The sequence below is a fragment of the Sus scrofa genome, chromosome 1, assembly GCF_000003025.6.
Source record: "Sus scrofa isolate TJ Tabasco breed Duroc chromosome 1, Sscrofa11.1, whole genome shotgun sequence".
NCBI lineage: Eukaryota > Metazoa > Chordata > Mammalia > Artiodactyla > Suidae > Sus > Sus scrofa.
The window spans coordinates 265,155,061-265,173,413 of record NC_010443.5 but is presented as its reverse complement, the minus strand read 5'-3'; the positions used below and the strand labels follow the sequence as shown (position 1 = coordinate 265,173,413).

Below are 18,353 nucleotides of genomic sequence, written 5' to 3'. Positions count from 1 at the left end.
ATAAAGGCCACCTGTTCTTGGCTGCACAAACTCCCACATTTGCAGAGCTCTCATACACCTCGCCCTCTTTTTGCTGCTTCCTGCTCTCTCTCTGAGCACGCGCTTTCCGTTTGAGAGGATGGCTTTTTGAGGAGCACGTGGTTATGGCACAGCCAGCATCCCTCTCTTAGTCCATGCTGGGCTGACAGAAACGTCCTAGCTGTGGACAGGAGAGAGGAAGAGTTGGATTTGTGCGCTTTGACAGTGTTGTGATTTCCGGCCCCACCGTGAAATTAGCAGCTCAAATCTGTCTCTCTCCAGACTGCCTTGCGCTCAGAAAAACCTGTCAGATTCATCCTGAGCAAGGTGCTGGTGGTGGTGGGGTGTCCCTGTGGTGCTTTGCTGAGTCTCTACAGGGACAGTTAACTCTCCCTTCTTTAGTCTCCAGAGCTTGGTCAAGAGTCTGCCTGCGGGTCACTTTTATACTCTTTATGCGTCCAAATATTTTTAAAGTGTTTAAGGCAACAGTCATGTCATGCTTGTTACTGTACAAGAGAAGGGTAGTGGCAGCTTAATGAAAGGGCTTGCTTCCTGATGGTTACTGAAAGGTACTTCAGGGAAGCTGAAGCTTGAAGGCAGGTGACCAAATGCTTTCCAGCATCTTCTGGGGATGGTGAGGTAGGCGAGGAAGTTTGAGTGTCCACTCAGTGCTCTGTACTGTCGCTGTGAACGTGCATCTTACTGACCAGGCATCCTGGTCTGTAGCACTTGAGAGCCGAGGAAAGTGAACCTCGGGGCAGCTGAAGCCCCCAAAGGTGGCAGAACTGGCGATTAGGAGGGGCCAGGACTTCAGGCCAGGCCAGCTCGCTGCCTGAGCACTTCTCCCCGTCGCCAGCCCTCCATTGGGCCCTTTGGCAGGGACCCTAACTTGCTTTCGTTTCTCTCGCTAGGTTTGGCCGGTACAGGTGTGAGAAAGGGACCACTGCAGTCCTCACCGAAAAGGTCACTGCCCTGGACATTGAGGTCCTGGAAGAAACAGTCCAGACAATGGACACGTCCTGAGTGGTGTCAGTGGACGGCTGATGATTGCTCTGGAAGACGGGGGGCAGTGGAGGCCCCCTCCCACAAGACCTTTGGCTGGTGTTTGCTGAATGAACCCAATAAACAAAGAAAACCAAGAGAAGTGGCTGAGGTCTGGGAGCTGTGTGGGTTTTTTGTTTGTGTTTTTGGCTGCTGAGGGCCATCGACCACCTGGCCCTCCCCCCTTCAGGATGTTAATCCCTCCGCGAGTGCTGCTCTGTGTTCAGGTGGCTCTAAGGGCAACGTAACCCTCCCCAGACAGACGTGGCCTCGTTTGCTGCAGGAAGTCAGGTTGCGTTTCTTGGATTCTTCAGACACTTGGAATACTCACCCCTTGTGTGAACATACTTTGTCCTTGTTCAGGGTGGCCCCAGGTGTTCTTACGTTTGTCTTTAAGGTTGAGTGCAGCGCAGCCCTTTACCCCAGCAGCCACGTGGGAAAGAGAGATGGTTGGTTCTGAGCACCGAGAAAAAGCAGCCAGGCAGACAGCTGCTTTGCTAGAGCTGCATGAAGCTGGGTGAATGCCACCTTGGCCAGTTTCACGGAAGTCAGAGGAAAGCTTTGGGGCGTACTAGCTCTAATAATTAGGCTACGATCATTTCGCAAACACACACCCAGGCCCAGTGAATGACTGGGGGTCCTGGTGGCAGGCAGAATTGTTCTCATGGAGCTGCAGGTGGATGGCATGCAGAAAGCATGTTCACCTGTGGCCAGGGCTGATGCTGCCAAGAGAGACAGAGACACATAGGGATTCTGAGAGTCGTAAGCAGAATATTTGCAAAAATTCTGTCCAGAATTGGGAGTTCCCATCATGGCGCAGTGGAAACAAATACAACTAGGAACGATGAGGTTGCGGGTTTGATCCCTGGCCTTGCTCAGTGGGTTAAGCATCCGGCGTTGCCATGAGCTGTAGTGTAGGTCACCGATGCAGCTCAGATCCTGCGTTGCTGTGGTGTAGGCCTGCAGCTCTAGCTCTGATTGAACCTGTAGCCTGGGAATCTCCATATGCCATGGGTGCAGCCCTGAAAAGCAAAAACAAAAAACTGTCCAGAATCAGGAAAACTTTCAATGGTGAATGCCAGAGAGAAGGGAGGGTCTGACTGTCCCCCACAGCGAGCGTGGCTGGGAGACCTAAGAAGCCCAGAGCCATGGTCTTCCAGTGACCCCACTCTTGGACTAGCCTCCCTTGTTCAACTGCCCGGAGGGGGTGGGGAGGACAATGGAACTATTTAGGACAGCAACTTGGCTGATGATTTATCAAAATTATCTGTGGAGCTTAAAAAAATTCCCAGATTACTCAGAATGTCTGGGGCCTGAGAAAAGTGTGTTTTTAAAGGCGGCTCAAGAATTGTGCTGCAGTGTGAAACGGTTTTAAAATTACTCATGACTCACCCTTATTTACAGAAGGAACCCCTCTCACCCCATTTTATTTCAACCATGGAGAACAAGTACAAAGCAAAGGTTGCATCTGAAGAAAATCTCTCAAACCTGACAGTGTTACAGTAGAACGGAGTTCACACATGGAAACAGCGTGTGGCCCAGCCCCAGTCCTTTCTCCCCAGGGAGACGGGTCAGAGTGCCTGACCAGGACACCAGTGGGGCGGAAGGGCTTGTGCTCTGTCTGCAGGGCTGAACTGTCACCACGTCAGTGGACGACAGCTTGGGACATCTGAGGATTAACTTGAGTATAAAAACAAAATTCAAGCTATTACCTTCAGAGCTTGCGTTTTCCTTAAGTAAGTTCACATTTATAAATTAGTCTTCACAGTTAATCCTATTTGGGAACAAGAAATAAGTGAACACATTTCCGGTTTCCTGCAAATAATACAGTTGTACATTAACTCTTGACTCCATGGTCCATGCACTTTAGTTTTGTGAAGGGGTGAGTGGCTACCACTTTTGGATCATCTACAATGGGCTAGATAACTTACACATTTTATTTCAAATTCTGCCAGCAACCCTGAAGGTAGATGTCACTAGTCCCATTTTACAGATGAGGAAACAGGCTCAGAGAGGCTAAGAAACTCGCCCAAGGCCATGCTAGGAAGCTGCAGAACCAGAGCTTGTACAGAGAACAGCCTGAGGGCAGAGTCTTTATATTTTTTTGTATCCTATGCTTTCTTCTCACGGAGGAAAACACTTAACACTGATCATGAAATGAACTGCCAGCCTTCAAGCAGGTGACTAGTGCCTGGTACATAGCAGGTGTTCGGGAGAGGATGGCTGAGCCGGACTGCGCAGAAAACACTCGTGGCTTTCAAACATGATTTGCCTCTATGCCAGATGCTGGGTTCTCCTCATTGTCATTCCTCAAGTTACACATGTAGATAAAAACATTAGGAAAATCTCCACTCTACTTTTAAAAAATTATTTCCGCTTTCTCCCTTTACAACAGAGTAAATTAAGCACACAGCTTGATTGTTTGGAAAGATTCTAAGAGCTAAACCGAACTTGCTACTAACCATTTTCAAAGGCTCACTACAAATCACACAGCCTCCTGCGATTCTCCTTAGTACAGACCTTGACAAGTCACTGAGGGAATTATCCTAAAGATTCACATTACAATCCAGATAGAAGGGGTGCGGCAGAGGCTCGCTGAACCACCCACCACCCTTGTCGACAAACCCCAGCTGAGCGTGTCCATGACAGTTGAAAGAAAGGACTTTCGAATGTGACCACCAGTAACACGTGACCAGTGCCCCTCCCCCCAGCGGCCCTGCATTCAGCATCTGCGGTGAAGCCCACGCCCCCTCTGGGGAACCTGCGGAACCCTCTTGTCTCGGTTGGTCTCGGCTACCCGGTGGCCACTGTGGCGAGAAGACTCAGGTAAGGCAGAGTGGCGTGGCTTCTGAGGAGGACGCCGTGTCCGCGCTCAGGTGCTCGAAGTCCACACGTGCATCTGTCTGGCAACCTGGTGCACGTATCCGATGTCGGGTCTCTGGTTGGGGTCGGGGTAGATGCACATACTGACCAGTTCTCGTAACTGCAGGGGAGAGAACGGTGCATGTTATCCTTGAGCAGCCGTTGGGGCTCTGCATCCACCCGCTGGACCCTCGTGGCAACTAGGTGAGGAAAGACGCTCAAGGGGGGTGGTGGGTGAGTAGTCACAGTCACCAGAGGAGAGCCAGGACCAGGCCTAGGCCTGTCTGACCCCAAAGACCATCTGGGGAGTGGCTGTCTCCAAATAATTGTGAACCTGCCACTGTCTGCGGGGCCGAGCAAGTCTGTGCATCCAGTGTGCGTGTCTGCGGCTGCTGTCAGTCACACAGATGCCCAAACCAGAGGACGAAACTCGAGGCAAGGGCTTATTGATCATAATAAATGCATTAACATGCAGCAGAGCTGCAGTCTGCCCACCCCCGGCCTCTTTATTGTGCTCATGAAAGACGGGGCTTTTAATTATACAGACACTGAAGGCTGCTCCTGCCTCGGGGTGGGGGAGGGGCACCTTGGGCCTCTGATCCCCTCCATTCTTCTGATAGCCAGAGTGCCAATTATTTTAATGGTAATTAAAATAATGACCTTAAAAAGCCTACATCTTAACTTGCATCACTGAGCTCACTGCAGTTTTTTCATTTAAATACCTGCTCCTGGAGGGGCTGGTCTGGGCAGCAGCAGGGAGAGGGGAGGCCCTGGATAAGTGGGTTCACGAGGACCTGACCGTGCCCAGGGAGTCTGGGGAGGGCATGAGGGCCCTGCGGAGGCCCGGGGTTCTGTGGATGTGCCATGTTTCACTCCTGAGGTGCTCCAGGCTGAGGGGCCTGGGAGAGGGTCCGACCTGTGTGCTGCCTTTTGGGATTCCAGTGCTTTATAAACACTGCGGAGCCCCTGGCTAGATGCAGCTGAGCTTGCAGCTGGCCTGGACACTCCGAGAGTCTCAGGTTTGCCTATGATGAGCGACATTCTCCAGAACCCTACAGTATTCGGAGGATGGTAGCTGTGGTTGGCCTCCGACAGGTTGAAGTGCCCAAGAAAACTGGATTAAGGTAAAGTCTGCGTGATCCGAGTTGCTCATCTGTGCGTAGTAGACCACACAGCTGGCAGTAAGTCCATGTCTGAACATTTAAGAAGAGAAAGTGTCTTATTTCCATTTCTAAAAGGTGATACACCTTCAAAAGTGAGGCATGGCTCCAGTGCTAAGAATTAGCCGCCTCTAGAAGCCGCACGTAACTGGTGAAAGCCACGTGTTCCAGGGAGTAGGAGCTCGTGAAGATGCAAGAACTGGCTTCAGAGAGAAGGGGGTTTTATGTGGATTTGCTCATTTCGGCTTCATAACCAGGAGGCAGAGGTCACAGTTCCCATGTATAGATGGGAAACTGAGACACAGAGAAGCTGTCATTTGCTCCAAGCTGTCTGACTCCAGGCTTCTTAAATTCCAACAAACATAATTCCAAATTCAAACAAAAGATGGGAAAGAAAAATCAAATGCAACTATTAACTTGGGGAAGAACTCTTAACTAGTCCTTGCCTTTCCTGCCAGCTTCCACCCCAGTGCCTAAGTACTTCCTCCAAAGGTACACAGAACTCTCGGAGCAAACGCCAGGGGAGGGGGAAGAGATGTGGCAAGGATGGCACAGTGGCTAGTACAGGGTCATCTGAGTCAAAACCCACCTTCATCACCTGCCAGTTATGTGATCTTGGGCCAGTGAGTTAACCAGTCTCCGTTTCCTTCTAATGGCACGGGTGGGGGGCGGGGGGAGGGATGGAACAGCAAGTCAGAAACACGAGCTGTTGTTACTGTGAGGCAATGGCCTGTGGTCCTGCAGGGTAGGCCCGCGGAGGGCTCAGGCTCCTTGTCACACCCATGAGCACTGACCTTGCACAGAAATAACAAGAATAGCTGCTGGATACTGTGCCTTTTCTCTGCGCCAGGCCCTGTGCTCCATCCAGCAGCTCCTTTGGGTGCGGCTGGCGGCAGGCGTCGGCCTGGCCACCTGAGCACATCACGTGCGTCCCCCCGATTCTCACACTGATCCTGAGAGGCAGAGTCCAGGATCGCCCCCCAGTTACAGATAAGCCACTGGGGACTCAGTTCAGAGGCTCACCCAAGCGAGTGAGCGGAGTGTGCAAACCTATGCATCTGTCTACACCCTCAACCGTGCTGTGCTGTAAACCTGGCATTTCATCCTCCCATTTTAGCCACAAAGTCAAAATAGAAGCCCTGGTTTCAAGACGAGGGAACCGAGGGAGATGACGCTCGCGCACAGCCCGGGGGTCAGCCCCTGCACCCAGCGTGCTCGAAGTGAGAGGCCAAGGGGCGCGGCGGCGTAGGTCTGTGACAGCACCGCGGCCCGTCTGCTGGCTGTGGTTTCCTGTCATGGGAGCTGAGTGGCCGCCAATGGTGGTGTGGGGCCAGCCAAGGCCCTGCCACCCCGGGTGTCTGGCTCCTGATGTCTGACACCACACGAGCCTCACGCTCGAGCACCGGGTTGGGAGCCAAATGGGCAGAAGTGGGCTGACAGGCAGCTCCCGCCGCTTGCTGTGCCCGTGCACAGGCCACAGCCCTGCTGTCTGGGGCCGCCCTGGGGTCCCTGAGACCCCACTGGCCAAATCAATCTACTTCCCGCCCTCCCCCGCGTCACTTGCTGGGGGCTCCTCCTCCTCCTCTGCCCTGTTAAGGTGGCAGAGCCCTGGGATTTTGGAACCGGCGGCAAGCTCACCTTCTCAGAGTAATGCTCTCCAGGGAGAGGCGGGTAGTCGCACTGCTCGATCTTCTGGCAGAGGGAGAAGAGATTCATCTTATCTCCGTAGAAGGGGCTCTGAAGAGCTGCCATCTGCAAGGAGAGCGGATGAGAGAGATGAGCGTTCAGCTGGAGGTCCAGGGCCAAGGGGGCCGCTCCAGACGGCAGTGCGCTGCTTCCTGGTCCTCATGGCAGTGGCTGTGCAGCAGGGCTCCCCCACACCCTGAGGAGGCTGGGGTTCGAGAGAAAGTTTTAGCAAATTTAAAGTTTTAACCTGATCCCTGCTATACAAGCAAATTAAATAGGACAAAGGTTTCGGTGACGGAACTGTGAAGACAGCAAGGAAGGGGCAGCTGAAAGCTGAGGGCCAGCTGCGCACAGGCCACACCCGGCCTCTCACACCTCGGCTCCCACATGGCAGATGGGAGATCGGCTCGGCTCAGCAGGGGTTGTGCTTGGGACTGGTGGGTTCCCCTTGGTGTGCTTACATTTCCAAAAAGCAATTCCAAAGACACCTGTGGGAGGAGGTCTATTTAAGAAACCAGTTTAGAAATGGGAGTTCCCTCCGTGGTGTAACGTGTTAAGAATCTGACTGCCACCACTCGGGTCACTGCAGAGGTGTGGGTTTGATCACTGGCCCAGGGCAGTGGGTTAAAAGGGTTTGGCCTTGCCAACACTGCGGTGTAGGTCACAGCCGCAGCTTGGATTTGGTTCTGGCCAGGGAACTTCCGTACAGCATGCATGAGGCCATTAAAAAAGAAATTAATTTAGGAAACTATTTACCTAAGGACTAGTATTGAGAGGGGGCTGGAGGGGTCAGTGAGGCACTTCATGTCTGGCTTTCATTCTGGCTGCTCTCGCCTGTCGGTTACAGAGCTACTGTGTCAAAGCCCAATGCTCAGGGCCAGGGCTGCTGCCGTGGGCGGAGGGTAAGCAGGAGGCCACTCGGCTGCCCTTGGATGCAGGGGGCTGGGGACCCTCTGCTTATGGAAGCTCCGGGGTGGAAGCTTCTGAATCCCAGCTCTGTGCTCACTGGCTGTGGCTCTGGCCTTTGCTTTTCTCATCCATAAAATGGACCAGGCTGCGCGGGCGGGGCCAGGGGAGGCGGCGGCTGACGCAGGAGGCGGCAAACCTCGGCCTGAGCCGTTATCCGGCTCCGCCCGGAAGGCCGGCTCTCCTGGGGGCCAGGGAGGGGGCCCCAGCCGGTGCTCACCCTGACGGAACTGCCCTGTCTGCCCGTCTGGAGGGCGCTCAGATGCCCCGCCTTTCAGAGCCCCGCCAGGGGGCGCACAGGAGCCCAGCACGACGCCCGCCAGCGCCCCCTGCCGATTACTCTGCGAAGGGTGCAACTGCTGCCTTCACGCCTCCCTGAGAGTAATCGCGCCCACCTTCCAGGAGCCAGGCGGGCAGGGCGGCTCTGCTCGGGCTCCATCGTGGGGGCTGTGGGACACCTGAGGAATCCTCGCTCCCCTTCAGGCCCGGAGGGCATACAGCGAACCTGGTCCCCAAGGGAGGGAGGAACCGGTGGTGGCCCGTCAGCTTTCATTTCCTGGCCGCCCCCCACAACCCCTGTTCACCCCTGTGACCAGGTCAGGCGACCCCAAGAGCAGAGCCTGGCTCCTTCAGAAGAGCAAAGCGGGCTTCAGAGCCAGGCAGTGTCCTCGGGTGTCCAAACGGCCTTTGGGAAAAGCATGGTGGCCTGGATGCAGAGTTCCTCTGACCAGGTCAGCAGTCTGCCCGGGGCCACGGCTGGGCGCTTCCAGATGGGTGTTTAGCCTTGCTTCTCGCCTCCCGCCAACCAGGGCCTCGGGCCCCTCTGAGGTGGGCCGGGAAGCTGCCTGGACCACGGAACCTGCCCCTGCGGGAAGGCTGCCAGGTGTGGCCCTGGCACCAGGCAGGGCAGGCTGAGGGCGCAGAGGCCCCACGCTCTGTGGGCTCCACCAGCCTGACCAGGAACTGGCTTCGCCAACCACTCGGGCCCTGCATTTCTAGTAATTAAAACGAGAACCTCAGGTGCAAAGGGTTAATTGGGCAGTTTCACGAGGACATCTGTTGCCACAGCGGAGAGCAGCTGAGGCTCCAGGGCGGTCACTCCGGGTGATCCGGTGCCCTTCAAATCACGCAGGGGGATTAAGATAGATTTTCCTGGAAAGTGTTTCTGTTCAGAGCAAAAAGGATGTTTCGGCGTTGGCCCCACTGGCACAGGCTCTGGTTTTCCATGAGTCCGACCCGCTAAAGGGGTTTGGCTGATCCTTTCAATGAGCCCACCTGGTCTGACATGCACAACCTTGCTGTCTGGGACCCTAAAGAGCCTCAGAATGGGGGGGGGGAGCATCCCCTTGAGATGTTCCCTCCCTCCTTGCCGGTACCTTGGCTACACTTTCAGAAAAGCAGTGAGCTGTGCTGAGGGGCCCTCTCGGCTTCCCTGGCTCAGAGTGGCTTCTCCATCCACACGGGTGGATTCCAGTGGAAGCCGTGCCCCCGCCTGCCCCCTCCAGCTGCCGGCCAGGGGCCTTCCACCCAGATCAGAGCACTGGGCTGTGAAGGCACCTCGGGGGGGGGGGGGCCTGCCCGAGACACTGGGATTAGAACGATTACCCCGGATGCTGAGATCCCCTCGCACCAGCGACCACCCCCCTCTGCCTGGCTGCAGCAGAGGAGGAGCTGCTATTTGGACTGATCCTGGCTGCCTCGTTAGGACCACCGAAGCCACGGCTTCAGCGCTGCTCCTTCGATGCAGAGCCTCTCCTCCCCGGCGTCACTGGGATGACACACAGCCCGGGAAACGGGAGGGTGTGGGCGCTTGCCCTGCCGGGAAGGCTCAGGGAAACTGGTGTGTGATTTGAGATGTCAGAAGAAGAGGACTCGATGCCAAGGGGACAGCGACTGCCTTTGACTCTGTCCCTGTCAGGGCCTCACACATCTATCTCATCACCAGTCTCTCTCCAGCTCAGCCCGGAGGGAAGGCTGAACCCAGAGGCCAGCTGCCAAGCAGTCCCCAGCCCTGCTGCTCCACGGGGAGGGGGCATCCAGACCATCCTCTGGCTCAAGCCAGGAATCCAAAGCAAGCTGACCCCTGGTCATCCCTCCTCCCCCCACCCGCCCCCTTTCTGGCTGGTCTTGGCCCCCTGGAAGCTGCTGTGAGAAGGCCCTCCATGGAGCTTCCTGAGGTTGGTGCCGAATGAGCCATTTCCTTCAGCTCCCGGCTCAGAGCTGAGCTCCCACGTAAATAAGTAAATTCTGCAGAGCCCAGGCAGCCTGCTGAGCGCCTCCGAGGGACGTGCTGGGTAATGAAAATAAAGCATGGGGCCTTCCAACAGGCCAAGCTTGGCATCTCTCTGGGAGCTCCCAGAGCAGAGGAGGGGCCGTTAAAGCCACTGGGGGCTCCCCACAACCGGGTCATCTGCTCAAAGGGGCTCTGGGCAGTGGCCTAGCATCTTTCTCCACCAGCCATGCCTCCCCTGGTGGCTGGAGGGAAGGGGAGAGGCCCTGGCTCCACAAGGACCACCGTCTCTCCCTGGTTCCCATGCACAGGAGGGCGGCCCATCTAGGCCACGCCCTTGCTGTGTGACCCTGGGAAGTCTCTGCACCTCTCTGAGCTCGTTTCCTCCCTTACAGTGGGACTGGCCCGGTGTGAGTCTCGTGATTCTCTCCAATGCCAAGGGCATGCTGCTCCCAGCTGCTGGGCTGCTTGGCCTGTTTCTCCTAGGCTGACCTCTTCAGGACAGAGCCCACTTGGCACCCACCCTGGGGAGGGGGGTGCAGACCAGGGGTAGTGCTTTGTGGCACCTCCTCACCAGCCATAGGTCAACATCAGCATCTTAAGGTGACCTCAGGAGGTCCTCGGTGGACCCCTGGATGCTCAGGTGGAAGGGGGTGTAGTGGGCTGAATAAAGGCCCCCAAAGATGTTGGGGTCCTGATCCTTGGAGCCGGTGAATGTGTTACCTTTTAAAGGCAGAAAGAACTTGGCAGATGTGATGAAATGCAGGATCCCCCGAGGTGGGGAGTGTCCTTGGTGAGCAAGGTGGGACCTGAACTGTAACCACGGTACCTTTATAAAGGAGCAGAGGGAGAGCTGAGTACGGAAGAGGAGAAGGAGGTGTGCTGACTCAAATGCTACAAGGATGGGGTCACAAGCCAAGGAGTGTGGGTGGCCTTTTCATTCTCCTTGCCTTTAGTCCCGTGAACCTGACTGTGGACTTATGGCTTCCAGAACAATAAGAGAATAACTATGTTGTATGAAGCCAACTGGTCATCTGTGACAGCAGCCGTATGAACCCGACACAGGGGGCTCCTGAGACTTGCAGCCCACATGGGGGCTCATGGGAAAGGGCAGGCCGGTTCCCAGTGCCGCAGGTTTTTTGGGGCTGTGTCAGGGGCTCAGGTTCCAGGTGCCCTGGCCCAGGTGTGCAACACGGGGGCTATTGTGCCTCCTGGGATGTGACCTGGGCGGGGGTGGGGAGTCTGTCACAGCTGTCCAAGCTGGCCACACCACAGGGTGTCCTTCCTATCACCCCGGCCCCAGCTCAGGTGTTCTCCTCCCTGTCTGGGGAAAACGTCCGTTTCTGTTTCCCCAGAAGAGCCGCTACTGCCTTGTGCCCCCAGAGGGAATGGCACCAGACACGCCTGCCCTGGGGCGATCAGGTTCAGATCAGCTGTCCCCACAGGATTCAAGGGGTTTCGTTGACATATGTCCCTCCCTGGCTACAGGCAGCAGGGCCTCACACACAGCCGACAAATAAATCAGTAAGAAAAGAAACCAGGAGTTCCTGTCGTGGCACAGTGGTTAACGAATCCGACTAGGAACCATGAGGTTGCGGGTTCGGTCCCTGCCCTTGCTCAGTGGGTTAACGATCCGACGTTGCCATGAGCTGTGGTGTAGGTTGCAGACGCGGCTCGGATCCCGCGTTGCTATGGCTCTGGCGTAGGCCGGTGGCTACAGCTCCGATTCGACCCCTAGCCTGGGAACCTCCGTATGCCGTGAGAGCAGCCCAAAGAGATAGCAAAAAGACCAAAAAAAAAAAAAAAAAAAGAAAAGAAAAGAAACCAGCACCTCCACGCTGCAGAGCCACCTACAGAGGTTGCTTCCTTTTTTTTTTTGCTTTTTAGGGCCACAGGTGCCGCATATGGAGATTCCCAGGCTAGGAGTCAAATTAGAGCTACAGCTGCTGACCTACACCACAGCCACAGCAACGTGGGATCCAAGCCGAGTCTGCAACCTACACCATAGCTCACGGCAACGCCAGATCCTTATCCCACTGAGTAAGGCCAAGGATCGAACCTGTGTCCTCATGGATACTAGTCGGGTTCATTTCCGAGGCACCACCATGGGAATTCCTGGACGTTGCCTCTTTAGATGTGCATTCAAGCAACCAAGGCCAAGACTCCAGGCTGCTGGGCCTGGGAATCCTCCGAAGCCGGCGCTGCAGGCGGCATGGGCTGCATCTGCCTCTAGGGTCAGGCAGAGGCTCGGGCAGGGACCGCCAGCTCTAGGGTCAGCCAGCTGCCGTCTTCCCGGCCCTGCCCTGAGGAGGGGAACAGGGCTGGTCACACCCTGGTGGCCTGCCCAGAGGCAGGAAGTGGCTGATAAATCCTGAACGTGGGATGGAAAAGGAAAGGGCCCCTGGGCCAGGGCAGGACGACAAGCCAAACCTCCCCGGGGTGGAGCTGACGTCTGGCTTCCCGCTGGCCAAAGCGCAGAGGGAAAGTGACCAGCCACTTTCCTGCACCGGTCAGGGGGCTCTTGGGTGGCAAGGTGGGCAGTAACAACGCCGCAGCGACCAGCCCTCCGCTGCCCAAGGGCCTTCCGAGCCAGGGGCCGTTCACACCTCACAAGAAATGTGTGACCTCACTACACTCACTCGGGCAACTGAAGCTCCTGGGGGTTGGTGCCAACTGGCCCCGGGGCCCCAGGGGGTGAGTGGGAGCTGAGCTTTGAACTCAGGTCCTCTGATCCAGGTGTGTCCAGGCACAGCTGAGCCCTCCTGCACCCTTGGGGGCCAGGACCACGCTCACCCTCCTGATCCACTCCAGCCCCCACCCCGGGGCTCGACACAGTTGCTCCCATGCGGTGCCCATCAGAGGAGCTCCTCCTACTACAGATGCCCCGTGAGCCCCAGAAGCACAGTCTGCTCCTGGCTCTGACGGCCGGGCCTCACGCACCCACGGACCTGCATGATGATGCCGTGGGGCACCCCCACTGCGGACCTCCAGGAGGAGGGGGCCCAGGCCCAGACGCCACATGGGTCACATCGCCACTGGCCTTCATCTTTAACCGCAAAGCCACTGCTCTTAAAGAAAGACGCTATGAAGCTTAGACCTTGCAAAGGGGTCAGAGCTTTTTTTTTTTTTTTTCTTTTTTGTCTTTTTGCTATTTCTTGGGCTGCTCCTGCAACATATGGAGGTTCCCAGGCTAGGGGTCGAATCGGAGCTGTAGCCAACAGCCTATGCCAGAGCCACAGCAACGCGGGATCCGAGCCACGTCTGCAACCTACACCACAGCTCACGGCAACGCCGGATCGTTAACCCACTGAGCAAGGGCAGGGACCGAACCCGCAACCTCATGGTTCCTAGTCGGATTCGTTAACCACTGTGCCACGACGGGAACTCCAGGGGTCAAGTTTTGATCTCACAGTCAGCCTGTAACCCAAAAGACCCTGACGCGTGGCCACCAGGGTCCCTATGTGGACCAGCAGTAGGCAGCCTAGTCCTGGAGTTGATACCCACAGGCCATGAGATCAACTCCCAGAGTCAAGAGACCCGAGGAAGCCAAGAAGCCAGTCTCCGCCACTCCCAACACTCCTGGGGGCCCCTCAGCACTGCCCTGAGGGGCGCAGCTGCGGGAAACTTCAGCTCATGGGTTCCAGGGAAGATTTTGGGGATGCTCAAGTCCTCCCCCCTCCCCCCACACCAGGGAAAGCAGAAAATACCAAGATTCCAGCATTAAAGCCAAATCATGCCTTGGTGTCTCACAGGCCTGGGGTTTTTCAAAGCCTTTCACGCATCTGGCTGGTGACAATGCCGCACAGCTACTGTTCCCATTTTACAGATGAGGAGACAGATGGGATCTCAGAGCCACCCAGCCCTGGATGGTGCCCAGGCCCAGGGGGAAGGTGTGGCTGCCCACGCAGAGACACTAGAGGGCTCGGGCCTGCCTCCCTCCCTCCTGCAGCTGCAACAGCTTCACGGCCAAGCGTGCCTTGTCCTCCCCAGGCCCCCAACAATGGCCTCACATACAGAATCTATTTTGGCCCACACGGGTGGGGCTTTAGGAGTTCAGCTGTCTCACGTCTGAGCCTACCAAGTCTCAGAGACGTTTCTGGCCGTCTGCGCAGGTTGGCCACCGTCTGCGCAGGAAACGGCCATCTGGTGGCTCCACTTCACAGCTCAGGGGAGAGGGCAGGGGTCTCCAGTGAGACCCACGTTGCTGGGCCTGGAAGAACGTGGAAACCCCTCGGTGGGGAGGGTTTCCGTCACGGGCCCGAGCTGACTCCTGTCCCAGGGGCCCTGCATGGGGCCTGACCCACAGGTAAATGACGAAGAGTGAACAGAATCACTCTGGTTACCAGGGAAACAGCGGCAATCAGATCCCCCCCGCTGTGCTCCTTCCATCATCAGGGAGACACTGGACTCTCTTCCCACGTCTGAGTGGCCCAAGGGTGACATGGCACCCAACCTGCCACCGGCCACCCCTCTAACCTCTTCCAGCCGACGTTGAGTCAAGAGGCCCGAAGGACAGGAACCAGATGGTATTGATGCCACAGGCAGACCTTGTGCATCCCTGGTTCCCACCGATGGGGCGAGCCCTGCCCCGGCCGGGTGCCCACTGCGCACGCCCCCCCAAATGCCACCGAGCCACGGACCAGACACTTACCTCATACAGCAAACAGCCCAGAGACCAGATGTCAGACTTGAAGTTGTAGCCGTTCTCATGGATCCTCTCCGGTGACATGTAGTATGGTGTCCCCACTGAAACACAGCGAAGAGATGGGTGCTTATGTTCTGAGCGAGCACAGCACACAAGGGCAAGGAGGGGAGGGCATGGGGCTGGGAAAAGGCCTGGCCTTGGCCTCACGGGGACATGGGGTAGTGCCCGCTCATCTCTTCCTGTCCCCTCCTCTGTCTAATGGGAGGGCTGGGCCGGACCACCAGCTCCCACGCTGTAGGGCCCTAAAAGCCCCTGGAGACAGGGCCCCGCCCAGAGCTGGGAATCAGTCTGGGGCTGGGTGGCTGGGGATCGGTGTTTCTGCCAACTGCCCAGGGGAGTGGGACCCAGTGGCCGGGCTCTGGAAGCAATGGACCAAATGTCCTTTAAGGCAATTGCTTGAATCCCAGAAGGGTCCAGATGAGGCTCTCAAGAGGGAAAAGAAAAATGCCACTGTGAATGGCACACGTGTTTGCCCATTTTACAGATGGGGAAACTGAGGCGCAGAAAAGTGCCAGGACTGAGGTGCAAACCCAGATCTCCAGGCTCCAGAGACTGAGCTCTTAGCCACCACCCTTGGGTACTTGCACCAATCAGCATGTCCAGACTTGGGGCTGGCTGAGATTTCTTAAACAGGACAGAAAAGACACCAACCATACTAGGCATCTGGGGTTAGGAGATGCAAACTATTGCATTCGGAGTGGAAAAGCAATGAGATATTCTGCTTTAGCCCAAGGACCGCTATCTGATTACTTATGATGGAACATGATGGAGGATCATGTGAAAAAAAGAATGTATATACATGCATAACTGGGTTACTTCGTTCTAGAGCAGAAATTGACAGAACATTGTAAATCAACTATAATAAAAAATTTTTTAAAAAGAAAAGATTAATTGGACTTCACTAAAATTAGGAATTCCAGTTCACCCAAAGACCATTCGGAAAGTTAAAAGGCAAGCCAAAGACAGACTGGGGGAAGGTCATCTCAACACATACACCCAACAAAGCCCTCACATACAGAATCTACTGTGAAACTTCCATAAATCAATATGTAAACAAGCAAAAGACCAGAAGGGGCATTTCACAAAGGAGAATATCCAAATGGCCAATAAGCACGCGAAGTGATGTTATGTTTCTCACTGCTCATCAGGGCAATGCCAAATAAGAGCACAATGACGGGCTATTACCCACCCACCTCAATAAAGTTAAAAACGCAAGGTGGGAGTTCCCGTTGTGGCTCAGTGGTTAATGAATCCGACCAGGAACCATGAGATTGCGGGTTCGATCCCTGCCCTTGCTCAGTGGGTTATGGATCCGGCGTTGCCGTGAGCTATGGTGTAGGTTGCAGATGTGGCTTGGATCCCCGTGTTGCTGTGGCTCTGGTGTAGGCCGGCAGCTACAGCTCCGATTAGACCCCTAGCCTGGGAACCTCCATATGCCGCGGGAGCGGCCCAAGAAGCGGCAAAAAGACAAAAACAACAACAACAACAAAAACACAAGGTGGTGATGTACTGGGCAACTGGAACCTCCAGACATTGCTGACAGGGCCAAAAACTGGTACAACCACCTTGGAGAATTGTTTGGCAGTACCTACTACAGCTGAACACGGTCAACCCTAACTCGGCAATTCCGCTCCTAGGTACATGCCCAAGAGAAATGAATGCTTCTGTCCATCAAGAGACGTGATCACGAACATGCAGAAGGGAGTTCCCGTCGTGGCGTAGTGGTTAACGAACCCGACTAGGAACCACGAGGTTGCGGGTTTGATCCCTGGCCTTACTCAGTGGGTTAAGGATCTTGCGTTGCCATGAGCTGTGGTGTAGGGCACAGATGCGCCTCGGATCCCATGTTGCTGTGGCTCTGGCATAGGCTGGCAGCTACAGCTCTGATTAGACCCCTAGGCTGGGAATCTCCACATGCCGTGGGTGCAGCCATAGAAAAGACAAAAACAACAACAACAACAACAAAACCCAAAAAAACCAAAAAACGACAAAGAACATGCAGAGGGGCTTTATTCTTAATAGCCAGAGACTAGAAACAAATGGTAATCGCCAGTAGAAAGGAAAAATTGATGACGTGGTCCATTGACACAACAGAATACTAAACAGCAATGAACAAGAGCAAATCTCAGGTATATGCCGCAAAAGGGATCAATCTCACAGATGCAATGTTGAGGGAAAGCAGCCAGGCACAAGAGAGCGTGCACTCTTCGATTTGTCACAAACAGGAAAAACTACTCTATGGGGGTAGTGGTCAGGAAAGGGCTCAGGGAATTTACTGCATGTATGTCATGTCTCAATTAAAAACTGGAGTGGGCACACTTTTGAAGATCTGGAGCTGGGCAAAGACGGGAGGATTTTCTGAGAGGAGGTGAGCTCCCCATCAACAGAGGCATGCAAGCTGCAGCAGAAGAGCTGATTTCACAGGGCTGAAGAGGGACCCAGGAATCTGGATTTGCAACCTGAACTTTTGGTATCAGTCTGTTTGGAGGATGACTGTTCTGGAGGCTTTAGGACCGGATTTAAAAAATACATATATTTTTATACAGTTGATTTACAATGTCGTGCTAATTTCTGTTGTATAGCAAAGTAACTCAGTTATGTACACATATACATTCCTTAATAGTCCTTTCCATTATGGTTTATTCCAGGAGACTGGATATAGTTCCCCGTGCTACTCAGGAGGACCTGCCTATCCATTCTAAATGTAATAGTTTGCATTTACCACCCCCAAACTTTCAGTCCATCCCACTCCCTCTCCTCAAGCAACCACAAATCTGTTCTTGTCCATCGGTCTGTTTCTGTTTTATAGACAGGTTCGTTTATGGCATGTTTTAGATTCCACAATATAAGTGATATATGGCATTTGTCTTTCTCTTTTTGACTTAGTTCACTTAGGATGAGACTCTCTAGTTCCATCCATGTTGCTGCAAATGGCATTATTTCATTCTTTTTTATGGCCGAGTAGTATTCCACGGTATGTAGATACCACATCTTCTAAATCCATTCATTTGGTGATGGACATTTAGGTTGCTTCCAAGTCTTGGCTATTGTGAATAGTGCTGCAAAAAACACTGGGGTGCATGTATCCCTTGGAACCTTTTTTTTTTGGTCTGGATACATGCCCAGGAGCGGAATTGCTGGATCATACTGGTAGCTCTACACGTAGTTTTCTGAGGCACCTTCACACTGTTTTCCATAGTAGCTGTGCTCACGTACATTCCCACCAATAGTGCAGGAGGGTTCCCTTTTCTCCACACCCTCTCCAGCATGTGTTATTTGTAGACTTTTCAACGATGGCCAATCTGACCAGTGTGAAGCGGTACCTCATTGTAGTTTTGATGTGCATTTCCCTAATAATTAGCACTGATGAGCATCTTTTCATGTGCTTAGTGGCCATCTGCTTGTCTTCTTTGGAGAAATGTCTATTTAGGTCTTCTGCCCATTTCTTGGTTTTTTTGTTGCTGAGTTGTATAAGCTGTTTGTATGTTTTGGTCGCATTGTTAGGAAATATCTTCTTCCATTCTGTAGGGTGGTTTCGCTTTGTTTTTGGTTTTTTTTTTTTTTAAGGTTTCCTTTGCTGTGCAAAAGCTTGTTAAGTTGAAGTCCCATTTGTTTGTTTTTGTTTTTATTTCTATTGCCTTGGGAGACTGACCTAAGCAAACATGGGAACGATTTATGTCAGAGA

General features: G+C 54.3%; 2 protein-coding genes across 9 annotated transcripts in view; one reads left to right on the top strand and one right to left on the bottom strand.

Annotated features, from left to right (window-relative positions):
• PSMB7 (proteasome subunit beta 7) overlaps positions 1-1,157 on the top strand; it is a 63,133-nt gene extending 61,976 nt beyond the window's left edge. The window contains 1 exon segment of the mRNA NM_001097476.2: positions 930-1,157. Within this exon segment, the coding sequence (NP_001090945.1) occupies positions 930-1,041 (112 nt within the window). The 3' untranslated portion in view covers positions 1,042-1,157.
• NEK6 (NIMA related kinase 6) overlaps positions 2,454-18,353 on the bottom strand; it is a 92,554-nt gene continuing 76,654 nt past the window's right edge. For 6 of the 8 annotated variants that reach the window (XM_021068570.1, XM_013993856.2, XM_021068576.1 and 3 more), the window contains exons 8-10: positions 14,615-14,709; positions 6,720-6,833; positions 2,471-4,042 (exon numbers count right to left, since the gene is read on the bottom strand). In XM_021068570.1, the coding sequence (XP_020924229.1) occupies positions 3,932-4,042; positions 6,720-6,833; positions 14,615-14,709 (320 nt within the window). In that variant the 3' untranslated portion in view covers positions 2,471-3,931. Of the gene's footprint in view, positions 4,043-6,719; positions 6,834-14,614; positions 14,710-18,353 lie in introns of all 8 variants that reach the window. The other 2 variants (XM_003122163.5, XM_005660424.3) reach the window with 2 other exon arrangements.